The sequence below is a fragment of the Dendrobium catenatum genome, unplaced genomic scaffold (assembly GCF_001605985.2).
Source record: "Dendrobium catenatum unplaced genomic scaffold, ASM160598v2 fragScaff_scaffold_706, whole genome shotgun sequence".
NCBI classification, from domain to species: Eukaryota; Viridiplantae; Streptophyta; class Magnoliopsida; order Asparagales; family Orchidaceae; genus Dendrobium; species Dendrobium catenatum.
The window spans coordinates 1,444,844-1,459,443 of NW_021319168.1; the positions used below are offsets into that span (position 1 = coordinate 1,444,844).

At 34.3% G+C, this 14,600-nt stretch overlaps 1 protein-coding gene across 1 annotated transcript in view; it reads left to right on the forward strand.

Moving 5' to 3' along the window:
• Positions 1-666: 666 nt before the first annotated feature.
• LOC110107652 (MLO-like protein 13) overlaps positions 667-14,600 on the forward strand; it is a gene marked incomplete in the record, with an annotated part of 33,721 nt that continues 19,787 nt past the window's right edge. Inside the window, 12 exon segments of the mRNA XM_028695925.1 lie at positions 667-1,534; positions 1,634-1,854; positions 5,140-5,256; positions 5,350-5,410; positions 5,503-5,603; positions 8,040-8,114; positions 8,208-8,296; positions 8,391-8,440; positions 9,366-9,406; positions 13,296-13,502; positions 13,575-13,642; positions 13,738-13,789. Coding sequence (XP_028551758.1) covers positions 1,639-1,854; positions 5,140-5,256; positions 5,350-5,410; positions 5,503-5,603; positions 8,040-8,114; positions 8,208-8,296; positions 8,391-8,440; positions 9,366-9,406; positions 13,296-13,502; positions 13,575-13,642; positions 13,738-13,789 — 1,077 coding nt within the window.

A 14,600-nucleotide genomic window follows, 5' to 3' on the forward strand; every position in this document is an offset into this window, starting at 1 on the left:
CTCACCCGATTCTGATAGAAATAATTCACGATGAGTGTTAGTAAGATATATATCTATTTGCTTTCTCTTTTTCTGGTACACTCCAGGTTGACTGAAGGGTATCAAAATAGGGTTTGATTTAGCAAACTCTTAGGCTTTAATTTCTCCATTGAGTTTATAACCAGATAAATCAAATAATACAGTTGCCGATTCATTATCTCAATCACCTAAAGATAGGTTTTCCATTTGCCTTATTTTATCTCTTAACGCTCACTAATTTCTCTTTTTCATTAATCTATAATTTAAAGAAGGAATCCCTTACATCTCCCGATATCCTTCAACTCACTTCCCAACCATCAATAGGACATATAACGTGTCATTCTAATGCTTTTATGTCTTTACCTTTTAAAGAAATTTTTTAAAGACCAAACATGGGCTAGTCCAGCTGTTATCTTGGATGGTTGATATTTGGAAGTTTGGTAATGAGATATAAATACATAAGCAGGAGAGATTATCGATATTATTATTTTTTAAGTCCTTAAATATGTTTATTTTCTCTGCTATGCTTTTAATTTTTAATTGCCTTCTGTTTTCATCATTTTCAGTTTTTGAAACGTGAACACCAAGATGCTCTTTTCCAAGCATTAGAGAAGTTGAAAGAAGGTCAGTAGTGCAGTTTCCTCTCAAGATTACTTGTTATTTTAGGAATTCTGTTACGATTGTTTGCTAAATTTTCATGTTTTGAAGATATTCAAATGAGATGGAGGCTGAGCCAACTGGTAGTAAATGCTTATTGGATATAAAACTAGTCTACTGTTCCTGCATTTATTCAACCATTTTTGAAGATTTTTTATTTAACTTTTGAACCGTCACTGTAACGGTAGTCTGCTGATTTCAACATGTGATGGGAGTCAATCTTAGTTTTAGAAAAGGAACTCCAATTTATGATCCTGATATTACTTGATTTTTTCATTATTTTACATCATCAAGACATGAAACATTCCTTTTATATTCAGATTAATGTTTGTTATTTTCTGTGATCGTCACCTTTATTCATTTAAAATTGGGGTGTATTGTTATCAATAACATGCTTATCTTTGTTTCTTTGTAATATGGAAATATCATTTGTTGTTACTATGGACTTGACTGTTAAATTAGAACGTTAGGTTGAGTTGCATTTCCTTTTTTCTATATTTAAATTGTACTTTGGTTTCATAAGTTGGCCTTAAGTAGTTTTGTGCGTGCAGTGGATTAAGTCCTGTTGTGGTGAGCCATGCTAATCTTTTTGTTAACGTGGAAAAGTTTAGGCACTTGTTATTAGTTATTATAGTTGGCTTATTCTTAAATTTAGTACGGCAGGATGACTTGCAGTTCTTTTTCCTTTTTTATTGAATTGTATTGCAGTCTCATCAATTTATAATGTCATTTTAAGCCGTTTTATCGGTCAAATCTCCTTGTCGTGTTAGAAATTGGTGATAATTCCTCTTGTTCCGTACCATTGATCCAGTCTTCTGGTCTGGTTTTACTTCTGAAAAGTTTCCTGTGCACATTTTGTGTATAATTTCTAACCCCCCTTCCAATAGGACCTTTTCCATATTAGCACTGCCTGATGATATTATTTTCTGACGAAAGTCTTGGATTTGTTTTGATGCAGAGCTTATGCTTCTGGGCTTTATCTCCCTTTTGTTAACTGTTTCTCAAAGTTATATCAGCGATATTTGCATCCATAGAAGTGCTTCATTTCATATGCTTCCTTGCAGCAAGGAAGAATATGTTCCTGTGGAAATTATACATCATAGAATTTCTAGTGAAATTACATGGAAAAAGCAACGGTTTTTGTCTGGAGATGTTGCTTCAGATCATTGTACTCGTCAGGTATAGTTTGATAGGCTTATTCTTCCTCTTTCTTTTTTTTTTTCCGCTGTGAGTAGATATAACATTTATAGGAACTATAAATCAAATAGTAAGAGTTTTAATGCTACCAACGCCAAATCATTTTAGCAAGTTCTATTGTCGTAGCTTCACAAGTGTAATCTGAATCAAAATTGCTTTTGAAGTAATTGTTTTGTTTGCAAACTAGCACGTAGTGTCTGCACTTAAACAAGTTATCAATAGAAGCATTACATTTTGTCATATTTATATACTATTTTTAATAGCATTTTGGACATTTTCTTTTGTTACTATGCTAAAGATAACGAGTTCTAAATTTCTTATGTTTGCCTGACATAGTCATTCACATTATTTAAGATGGATATATTGTTAATCCTTCTTTAGTTTGCAATAATGAAGTAGCACAATAAAATAACCCCTTAATAGTGCCCGTGCCCAAAATCTCTTATGCATTGAAAGAAAAGCAGGAATTGTATTTTGAACTTTTGTATGCAACTTAAGATAGGCAGCATAGAACATGCACAAATTAATACACAGAAAGTTAGAAGCGCACAACATCAATGAGAAATACTAGTACACTGAAATCAAGAGACTGGTTGCACTCAACCCTTGGTCATAAATTCTTGTAAATCTCATTCCACCTTAGCATTTAATAGATTGATGAAACATTTTGACTGGGAACACGGTCTTTTAATTTATTCATACAGGAAGATCAGCAATAAACCTTACTAAAGTCAATGTGGTTTTAAATGTTAAGCCAAAAAAAGTGTGTTGCTTAAGTGCCTGTTTTTACCTGGGATTCTTCTAGGATTCTGTTATTCCTACATATCCTTTTAATATCAGCTATACTAAATTTACTCGTGTTGTTGACCAATGAATAATACCCAGAGGGAACCAAAACGACGACAAAAAATAATACCTCGTATCTATTGAATCCCGAAATCCTGCCGAATTTCCTTCAGAAATCAGCGAGAATCATTTTAAAATCGTTCATTTATATTTAATTCATCACAACTAATTTAGCACCACAAGTTTTTTAAAAATAAATTTATGTTTTAAACATAAAATTTATTATATATTATTAGATTAAAATGTTTTTTAATTAAATTTAAAATTTTCTTTATTTATTTGAGAAATCACTTTTAATTATTAATTTAAACATCCCGTTTAAAATGTATAAAAAAGGTTGTTGAAATCTATCATCATTTAGCTAGAGATTAAAAAAAGCTCATTGATTAAAGAAGCAATCTTCAATTTGACATATATTCTCGTTTAACTAAAAAGTAGTTACCATTTTCACCAATAACCCCATCATAGTATTATTAATAAAATGTTAACTCATTATCTCTTTCTGATAGACCGATGGGGGCACATGCCCCAATGTCCCCATTGTGGATCCGCTTATGGGTGTTACTTAAGTATAATTTGCTACATATATATGGGTGTTATATATGAGTAAAAGTTGGTTTTAGATGTGTGTTGTTTGAAATCTCCATTTGGCTAGAGAATTTGTATCAAGGGATATTGTATCTATTTATTTCCTACATGAATGTGTTTTTCACATATGAGCATGCAACTAAATCAATTTCAATTATTTTTTTCCTGATCTATGTTATTGAGAATACTATCGCATGTCATAATACTAATAATTATGTATCCTTCCCACTCACTATAATGGCTTAGTTTTCTTTGTAACGCTATTGCTGTTTTAATATTAACCCCTTTTCTTTCAAATTCCCCGTTGTCACTTGTTAGGTATCACTGTTCTCTGAAGAAACTATTTTTGACACTTGGAGTGAGGAGTGTAGAAATCCAGGTGGGAAATGTTAAACAATTCTTCTTGATATAAGATTTCTTCTGATATCAATATTGATGTTAAAGAATGTAGAAGTGAGTTGTTTGACTTAGTAATCTTTTTCCATCTTTGGCGATGGAGGATATGTGGAGGAATTGGACATGCTTAGAAGAATGTAGGAGAGAGAAATAGGATCGTGTAAATTGATGGTCTGGGGTTTACTTGGAGAGAAGATTAAGAGGGAAGGAGAGGCTTCCTTACCTTCTTTGCTTTAATTTTATAGTGTTGGATGCTGAAGATTTTTTTAGGTATAGAGTGAGTGGATGATGTCAGCTAAGTGAAGGAGGAGGCATGTGGCTAACAAGAAAATGGGGGGTTTGGTTAGAGAGAGAATGAGGGTTTAGAGGGAGGATGGTGGGTTGAGTAGGAAAGAGAGAGCTAATTGCATCTCAAAAAATTTTAAGATAGGGGAGAGACGAACATGCTGTATAGAATTTTTTATAGGATAGAAGCAAATATGAGGCAGACAAGAGAGAGATGATGAGTGAATTTTTGGTGGAATCTTAGGATAGTTGGTTATGATTTGAATTGGGTTATAACTTATCAGGAATAAGATAGAATTGGATTACATTGGTAGGCATGCCATCTTGCAAAATTCCTGTTGGACAGAGGATGATTATTGACTGGAAGTAGAGAGAAAGTAGTTAAGTGAGAGAGAGGATGGAGATTGATATGTTGAGCAACAAATCAGGCAAGGCAAGGAATTATGTTCTCAAAAATTTAATTCAATTGCATGGTTGCTAGACTTAGTGACCTATTTATAGGTATCCAAAGTCCTTAACAACTTAATTACATACAATACCAAATTAAAATTAAAAGATAATTCAGAATTTACCAAATTCTAGAAAATTCCTTAAAAAAACATATAATAACCTTGTTAGAATAAAATTCACAGTATTACTAGCCATTGATCAAACCAAAATAAAAAAGAGGCATCGGATGGTTGAGAAGATTGACTTCATGTATACTAGTGATGTCAATGTGATGTCCTGTAGAAGCTATGGATTGTCTTCATTATGGAGTGTTATGATATGTTATTATTTTACAATAGTATGCTCCTTTTCAGTAGAAGCGATTAAATACTGGTGCAAGTGTTCTACATTACTGTAAGAAGCGTGATTCCAAATTTGCACGTTTTACAGTATATTTTTTATTTTCTTGTTTGCTCTAAATAATCAAAAGCATAATTATATCCTAAGATATATTCATAGACTTAATTTTGTTCTCAATAATGCACTCTGTAGATGTCCTTTGAAGCAAGCATTTTCTGTTTATTTTGTATTTTCCACGGCCACGTGCATGTTTTGGTAATAACTGTTGAAATGTTTACCGTTAGTATCTCATTGTTTTTTGCTATACATTGGATATTCCACACAGTAATTCTAAATCTTTTGACTGTCATTGTCTAATTACAGGGCAAGGTTCAATTGCTTTCTCTTGAAGCATTGCATCAGCTACACATCTTTATTTTTGTACTTGCAGTTTCTCATTTAGTATTTAGTGCGATCACTATGGTTCTGGGAGGAGCCAGGGTAAAGTTAGGGAACTTGGTTATTGCATCTGAGTGCAGGAATCTACACAATCTCTATAAAGATGGATAATATAATTCTATAAGCTTTTTGTAGATTAGTCAATGGAAGCATTGGGAAAAAGAAATTCATAAAGAGATTTCAAGCCCAAAGACGTGTAATACATTCATCATATTGTCTTGGGGCCTTCAACCTTTTAATATTGCATTTGTGATTAATCATTAAACTTTTGGTGAAATCTACTTTCAGCCCAGGTTGCTGACCACCAAAGACTTTCTCAACCTCACCATGAGTTTCTCCAGGAGCGTGCTGCAGGATTTTGGAGGAAGTTTGTTGTTGTTAGCTGGATGGTGAGTTGCATTTATCTTGAAAAGTTTCCTTGTTTTTATTTCTCTTTTTCTTAGGTACATTGAATGCCACTCTTTGACTAGTAATCATAAAAATGATGCCATCTGGAATCAGAAATTGATTGTAGCGCTTATAATATATACCGTATGTAACTTCTTCGATGATAATAATTAGGCTATGAAAGGCAATAATGGAAAAGGAGAGGAGACTAGACCATCTAGGAAAGTGCAAAGGAGATGCATCATTGTGTCGGATTCAATATAGTCCATCCCTTGCCCCAAACATCTTTTGCCCTTCTGAATGGTTCTCACCCAATATAGCCTAGCTAAAACATTAGTGGAACATAAGTAACCAATAAGCAAAAAGGCTTAGAACAAGAATGTCAAATAAACTAAGGATACTTCTATCCTTATGTGCAAATGTTCATTTTAATGCTGGTGATATCAAAGTCCTATTAACTTTTAATCTGTTGACCGTTTTTGACATTGATCAGATTGGCAGTTTATTCCTCAAGCTTGAGTTGGACTGTATTATTCCTTATAAATTTTGGTTTCACATTTTATGCATTAGTTTTAGGCTTTAGTTTTTTTCAACTTTCCTAAGGAGTAGCCTAAAAAAAATGAACGGATTGCCAATTATGACAATGTTTTTGGGAAAAGAGAAGAAAATTTCATGATGCTTGAATTAGTAATTTTGGAAGGAATCCAAGAAAATAACCAATGAACATATCATGACACAAGAGGTCTTGATGTAAAACAATACATGCACAGATGAATTGCTTAAAGGAATTTGCATGCTTAAGTGTTAGAAGTCACAATAATCATATCTTCACAATGAATTTTCTAACGACAAAAGAAAACACTAAGAGCGGTAAAATAAGCTTAGGCTGAATCACACGCGTAAGAGTTAAGATCATAAAACAATCAAGTCAATCTAATGTTGCATACATGAATGATTTCAACAATAAATCCCTAAATTATACAATGAGGATAGTTGCTATGCAAGGACCCCTCACTCTACTCACTAGATCACTAAGGTTTTAGCTAGGCTGCTCTTGGAGGGTTGCTAGTTAGTATACGGGAGTGACGTGGTGGCAAAATTGCTGGTTGGAAGTTTTCTGGACAGTATTTCCTGGGTCAGAATGGCTGGACAGCATATTGGATCAGGTTCCTGATGGCCAGGTTCTGTTTGAAGGGGTGATTAATTCGGCTAGGGATAGGGGAATGTGGCGGCTGAAATTGTGGTGAGATTAGTGACATTATGTTGGAGAATTAAATGGAGAAAATTAGATTGTGGAGAGAGGATGGGAATTTGGAAACTAAAATTAATTTCAGCTTAAGTGGATTTGGAGGGAAAATGTTTTGAAATTAAATTCAAATTTCAAATAAGGTTGAGGGATTAAATGAGCATTTAATGTGTGTGTGTGTGGGGGGGGTGCGCCCATCATGGGGTCAGCGGCATCATGAGGGGTGGAGGGGATTGGGGAGGGAAATATTGGAATTTCCAATAGGCGATGAAGATTAGGAAAGGGAATAATAAATCCAATTTGATTTATTTTGAAATTGAATTCATGATTGATACTTTCCTAATTTGGAATTCCCCATATGGAAAGAATTTGAAATTCGAATTTGAATTTCAAATGAATTCAAATTTTCCCTCTCATGCTTGAGCTAAATTAGGAAGTCATTATGGTGATTGAAATCATTATAATGAGGGGGAAATTATGAGATGGCCGGCGACAAAGGGGGAAGGGGGTGGCTAGGTGGCGGGTTGTGGCTATGTTGGTGGGTGGGATTTAGGTGGAGCTAGAAGATGAATTGGGTGGGGGAGGTTGAGCCACCGGTGGTGGGGAGGTTGGAAGTGGCCGGCGATTGACTTGGAGAAAGGAGATGAAAGAAAATACAAATAAGATAAAAGTAAACTAACGAACTCACTAAGAGATCGTAAAACCGCGAACCTTGGACTCTTCCAAAGGTTGACGGGTATTGCGATTGCCCGCACCTTGGGTCTCTCCTCCCATGAACTCACTTAGAGATCAAGCAAAGAAAAATAAGATTTCATTTCAATATTCATCATCCCATAATACAAAACAACTAGCCTATAAATAGGCTCAAGAAGAGAAAAGAAATAAAAGATTAAAATGCCCTTCGGGTTACAATACTACATGACCACCCATAAGGGTAAAAATGTAAAAACAATAATATAAAATAAACTAGTACATAAAACATATAAATAAATAACTCAAGATCGTAGCCGTTGATCTCCGATGTCCTCATCAGGTCTATTGAATGACTTGTTAATGAGCATCAGCACAAAGCCGAATAACTTAATAGGTCATTGATGGAAATTATTAAAGCAAGTGGTCAATGCTGGACTTGAAACTAGAACGATAGTTTAGCATGATAAGCAATTCTATTAATTTTACTTTTCCACTGCAGATGTCTTTCTTCAAGCAGTTTTATGGCTCTTTGACTAAATCAGATTACAGAGCACTTCGAGCTGGATTTATTATGGTAAACTAGGAAAAAGTTGCTTTTTTGGCTTTTTGTTCTCCCCGTTCTTAGATTTTACAAATATTACACTCATTTTAAGCCGTATAATTTCAGAGGCACTGCTCCACACATCCTAAATTTAATTTTCACAAATATGTGATGCGTGCTCTTGAGGATGACTTCAAGAAAGTTGTTGGTATAAGGTAAATGGGCACCTCGTTCAGCCAATTGGTTATTCTTTGAGTCATTTTAAATTGTGGATTAGTGGTAATTCTCAACTTCCTTTTATTTCTGCAGGTGGTATTTATGGCTTTTTGTCATTATCTTCTTGTTAATTGACATTCATGGTACGTTGTGCTGTCTGTTGAGTGCACTTCCAAGTTGAAAATGTTACTGAGCTATGGAATCGTCTAATTCTTATCTAGAAATGGTTTCAGATTTTAGATGAGCCTTTGTTTTCTTTTTTTCCCCCTTTTTATTAATATCAAGGACGGAAATGCAAATAAACTTTGAGCGCAAGTGTATGAACTTTAGTCGCTAATCCCTCCTGAGTCTGACTTTTTTTTTTCCTGAGTTCAATCCCTGTTATGTGCTTCCTATGTAATTGGAGAAAATAATGAACTTGCACAACATTCATACTATCTTTAAATAAATCAGCAGGACTGTTACATCATGCCATAATATTTTCTTTTACTCAAAAGGTATTTCGCTAGTGTACCCAAGTCAACACTGCTCCTGTTATTGTAATTCTGATATTATAAAAGACAACATTTACATAACTAAGAACAAAACGTCAGCTTTCCGATGGCCCCATAAGAGAGTAGATGCTTTAGATTTGACCCATGTTAAGAAAGATAGAGGTAGATTTATAAGGACTGGCTAGAAAGTATTGAAATGCCTTATTTTATTAAATTTTTAATGAGAATTTGACTCTTAATAGAACTTAGTGAGATAAATGCTTTTTGCTTTTGGTTACTTAATCCTACATCCGAGTGTGGCATGTAGATGTCTTTTATCCGGAATATACAATGTGAAAACTGGAGATACATTTCCTGCATCTGCAACCTTTTTCTTGGTATTTAAAATCGGCATCCATAATTTGTTTATAATCTCACTTCCTTTAATTTTTGGAAAATAATTTCCATAATCTCAAATGATATTCACCTTGCTGTTCTTGTTTTTCTTTTAATTATGTATTGCATGGGTTTTTAATGATGCTGATTTGACCAAAAATGAAATACTTATGCTTTTTAATCATGTATTTTTGCGCAGGTTGGCATGCATATTTTTGGTTATCATTCTTGCCCTTGATTGTAAGTATGTGGAAAACTTTACTGTCGAGGAGTCATATCCATAAAAAAACTACTGGTTACGACCTGATATAGTGATTTCACTATTGTACAGAATCTTGGCATTTAACATTTTCATGTGGAAGATTTGAACATTGGTTCCTTAATGAATCCTTTGATATAAGTTCTAAGTTTGTAGTGATCCAGATAATAAAGATAGTTTCTTGAATTCTACATTTTACATTTGAGTGACTTTTGATATGTCTTTTCTTTTTCTCTATAGTCAAAAACATTAGAATGGTGTTTGTAGTTGCACGGATCTACGTTAAAGCGCTCATATTGGAGCTTGGTAATGAAAATTAGTTTTGTTGTCTGCAGACGTAGGTACCAGAGGTTTGCTTGGAATGTTTGACATGTTCCAGCATAGCATTGTAGGAAAATATCATATCTATAAATGGGAGTTTCTACGGGAGATGCATTAGACTCAACTTGTATGCTAACACATAAATTAAAGTAGGATACCTTACATTTTAGGTAGTTGCACATTTCATTTTAGATGATTCTATGGGCATATTACTCATATTTACCGGGAATTTTTAGACATTCTTGAGAAATTCTAAGCCCTAATGTTTACATTGATACCTCTTTTTTTTGTGACATGTTTTTGTCTGTGTTAACTCCCTTGAAATGAATAGAAGCTTTTGCTTGTGCATGCTAACTCATTTGATTTCAAATGTGAAAATTGAAGGACCAAATGGAATTGTGCCTCACTAATTTAGGTTCTTCAACTTTCATTTTTTTTACTTTACTGTCTCATCTTTTTTATCCTTGTTGTCTTTGCGTTCCTTCTTGTCTTTGTTCTTGGTTTTAAATGGTGTTTATCTTTTCCTACATAAGTGATCTTCGCCAAGCAATGTTTCCAAGGATAATTGATCTCATTTCTTGTTAGGAACTCTTCGCCCTTTTATCTTCGAATCTCTTGGTGTTTTGTGGTTGCATCTATAATAGGTTATTAATTGTTTGTTTATAGTTGCGTATTAATTTGAATCTCTTGGTGTTTTCTAGTTGCATCTATAACATGTTATTAATTATTTATTTATAGCTGCGTATGCATTTGATTGCAGGTTGCATGCAAAACAAATAATCTCTGGAATTCTCGTACTTTTTTTAATTGTTTGTGTAGTAATTTCATGGAATGAAATTTTTAGGGTTTATTATATATCTATTCCTTATGCATCAAGCTTGGTATTAGAGCTTAGCTTGTATTCGTGTTCTGTTGCCATGAATTTGTTATCAAGATCATTCGACTAACTGACTGTGTAATAATGTTTTGCTTGGCTTGCATGATCTACTAAATTTGGTACAAGCTTAAAATTCTCTTATGATTTTTGAAATCATTTGAAATCTCCATCTGATGGATTGTTTAGATTCTTCAAATCACCCATTCTGGTTTGATAAAGTGAATCATGCTGAACTAAGAAAGCTACGGTAAATTTGCAGGCTTGTATAGATAAACATTAAAATCAAGTTATTGGTCCACCTTTTGTATTCCATATTCTAGGAGTTTCAACTCAATTTGGAGTTAGAACAAAATGTTAGAACTCCTAGAAAATTTCCTTAGTTAGGGAGACATTTTATGCTGACTTGCTCATCTCCAATTGCCCCAAAAGTTGAAACAACGATGTTGCTGAGACGAAGAATCTTATGGGAAAGAAGTGTAATTATGGCTTCAAGTTCTAAGTAGAATGGTAGGTCTTGTTTCAAGTGCCAATATTTTGGTTATTATGAATTTGAATGCCATCATGTGAGCCTTCTTGTTGGCGCGCCTGAGGAAGATAGTGTTGACACCAAGATGTAAAGGAGTTAAACATGAACCATGTGACACTATGGAAGTCAGAGAGCCTTCATGCCAGAGTGCCTTTTAACTCTAGTATTTTGTGTTGGTTTTCCTCACAAGCTTTCACATCATAAGAGCAGACAAGTTTGTTTTTCCAATTATTGGATGAACCTCATAGAGCATGTTGAGCTCAAGGTGTAGGCAGAGGGTCCATTTAAAAAGCATCAGACTAACTCCTTAACCTATACCCACATTAATAGTTGTCAAGAAAGATAATAGCTGACATGTGTGTTGATTATATAACCATTAATAAAATCTAAGAAAGTATAGGGAGCTTGCAACCTCTCTCCTACCAAGAGAAAATCTGAGATTCTTCTCAGGTTTTGGGCAAAGAAGTTAGACTTTCTTTCAGTTTTCGGAGAGGCTCAGGTTTAGAATAAAAACCTGAAGGAAATTTTCAGATTTTGATAGACACTTGGAGTTGTCAATCATCCCTAGCAAATCCTCCTAACCGTTCTACATCAATAGGCTTCTCCTTTGTTAGATGACAAACTAGATATGATTGATTGCTCAGGAAACGCCTTGCCTTGTGTTCCTACTCAATGTCACGTCCCATTTTTAACCCTTCAAGATCAAGCATGAGATGTAATTTGGAATCCAGTTAGACATTTTTTCTACCAACACCCATCCTTTATTAATCAGGATTGAGGAGAAGCAAATTTTTTATCTACATTTTCACAAAATTTAAAACTTTTTTTATGATCATCCAAATAGATTCATCAAAATAAATTGTGGAGTTTTTAATCAATGTCATACATATTTATCATGTACCAACAACAACATCAAGCTTTTATCCCCCTATGTGGGTTTGGTTAATGGCTTCTTTTTCTTCATTGTGTCTTGTTAAGAGTCAATTTCTCATTTAAATCTAATAAAAAATATCATTTCTAATATTTTCTAACCTAGTCTTTGTAGGTCTACCTCTACCTCCCTTAACATAGGTCAAATCTAATACATCTAGTCCTAACTAGGTCATCAAAAGGTCGGCATTTTATATGAGCAAACGATCTAAGGCAACTCTCTCTTATCTTTTTTTCCATTAGAGCTACTGCAACCTTTTCACATATATGCTCATTTCACATTCCGTCTCTAAGAGTAAACCACTCATCCACCTGAGTATCCTCATCTTTGCAACACTTAACTTAATTTTATGCTTCTCTTTTAATGGCCAACATATTGCGCCATAATGCATTGCAAGTCTCACGACCATCTTACAAAATTTTCCTCAAAGTTTGAGGGGTGCTTTCATATGACACAACAGGCCCAATACATTCCTCCACTTCAACCATCCAACTTGAATTCTACTAATAATATCCCCATCTATATCACCATCACTCTGGACAATAGACCCGAGATATCTAAAACGTGTATTCTTATTAATGACTTGATCGCCAAAAGTCACAATCCCCCACTAGATCTATTACTACTAAAATTACACTCAATGTATTTAATTTTAGATCTACTCAAATGATAATCTTTAGACTCTAAGGTTGACCTCCATGATTCAAGTTTACCTTAAACTCTCTCTAGTCTTATCAACAAGAAAAATATCATCAGCAAAAAAGCATAAATCGGGGTACATCCTCTTGCAAATGTCTAGCAAAAACATCCTGACTAAAGCGAAAAGAGCTTAGGAAATGTAGAACTCAATGAACTTTTTTTTATTATTTTATTTATTTTTAACTCAATGAACTTAGATTGAGACAAAATAAATTTTAAAGGCCAAATATTATTCTAATTTTCAAACAAACAACTACATAAAATGAGATATCATAAAGAAAATAAAATAATAATGAGATATCATTCATTATCTTGATGATGAGTCTTTGAAATTAATCTTTTGAAAGAATTTTTCTTGGCATGCATCAGTGAGATATTTCTTTTTATTTCCTATTTATTAGACGCAGTTTAGTTGTTTTTACTCATTTTGTTAGTTGCATGTTGTTTTCTTTCAAAGATCTATGTTCTGGATCAAGATTGAAGCTAATACTAAATGCAATATGATATCTCTTGCAGCTTTTGCTAATTGTCGGTTCAAAGCTGGAGCATATCATCACACGGCTAGCCATAAAGCTTGCAGAGACGCATACAGATGGTCAAGGACACCGGGTGAAGCCTTCAGATGAACACTTTTGGTTCAAGCAGCCAAGCTTAGTTCTCTACTTGATTCATTTCATTCTATTTCAAAACTCCTTTGAAATTGCATTCCTTTTCTGGATCATTGTAAGTAACATTAGCACTTTTCTTTCCCTTCATCAAGGTTGTCGTACTAATTTTCTCTCTTCAAATCTGCAGAGCACTTTTGGCTTTCACTCCTGTATTGTGGAAGGTGTTGGCTATGTTATCCCCAGACTCGTTGTTGGGTACTCTCAGGAATCTGCTCTATATTATTCTTGCAGTAATGATCTATTTTTCTCTTAAAACTTCAAGCAATACTGAAATGGGATGGCTTTTGCAGCGTGATTGTTGAAGTACTTTGCAGCTATAGTACGCTTCCTCTGTATGCTATTGTTACACAGGTAAATAACATGCACATTTTTCCTTTATATATTTAGATGATGAGATTGTAGTGATTTGGTTGCCTAAATTTTGAAACAAGCTCTTTTAAATGTAGCAATGAGGCTGCATATATCAAGCAGCTCAAAATGAGCTCAACATAAATTAACCGGCTCTAAATTAACTTGTCTTGACCCAGTTTGATTTCAAGCCAACTTGGCTTAATCAGTTCAATTATGAGCATGTTTGAATCTGAATTGAGCCTGCCTTATCTTCCTTGCCAACTCGATTCAATTCTGGCCTAGCTTGAGATAGGCTCAAAAATCAGTCAAAGCCAAAATGTATATAGTGGCTTGGCTCAATTTGAGCTTATTATGAGTCAGGGCATCTCCAACTAAACTCCAAACACATGAATGACATTGCTCGCGAGCTCCAGCCGAACGGCAAAATTTCCGGTATTTGGTTGCAGGTGAACAGTGCGACGCCAATATTGGCGTGGCACTATTCACCCGCGTTATTTTTCTGTCTCTACCGGATTTGTCGAAGAAACGCACCAAAGAGGAGAAAGATGGTTACCTTCTGCGAAGGGCGTAAAATGGAGTTCGATTGGAAATGAATCACGCCATTTTTTAGTTTCACTGCATTTTGGAGTGAAAAATAAGATTTTCGGTTGGAGATGCCCTCATAATGAACTCTAGTTTCAAGCAATATTTTGATCTTTTAGCCTCATGTAATGGTGTTTTTGTTGCTTACTGCAAAAAAATTGTCTTAATGCAGATGGGTGATTCTTACAAACAAGCAATATTTGCTGAACATATGCAAACC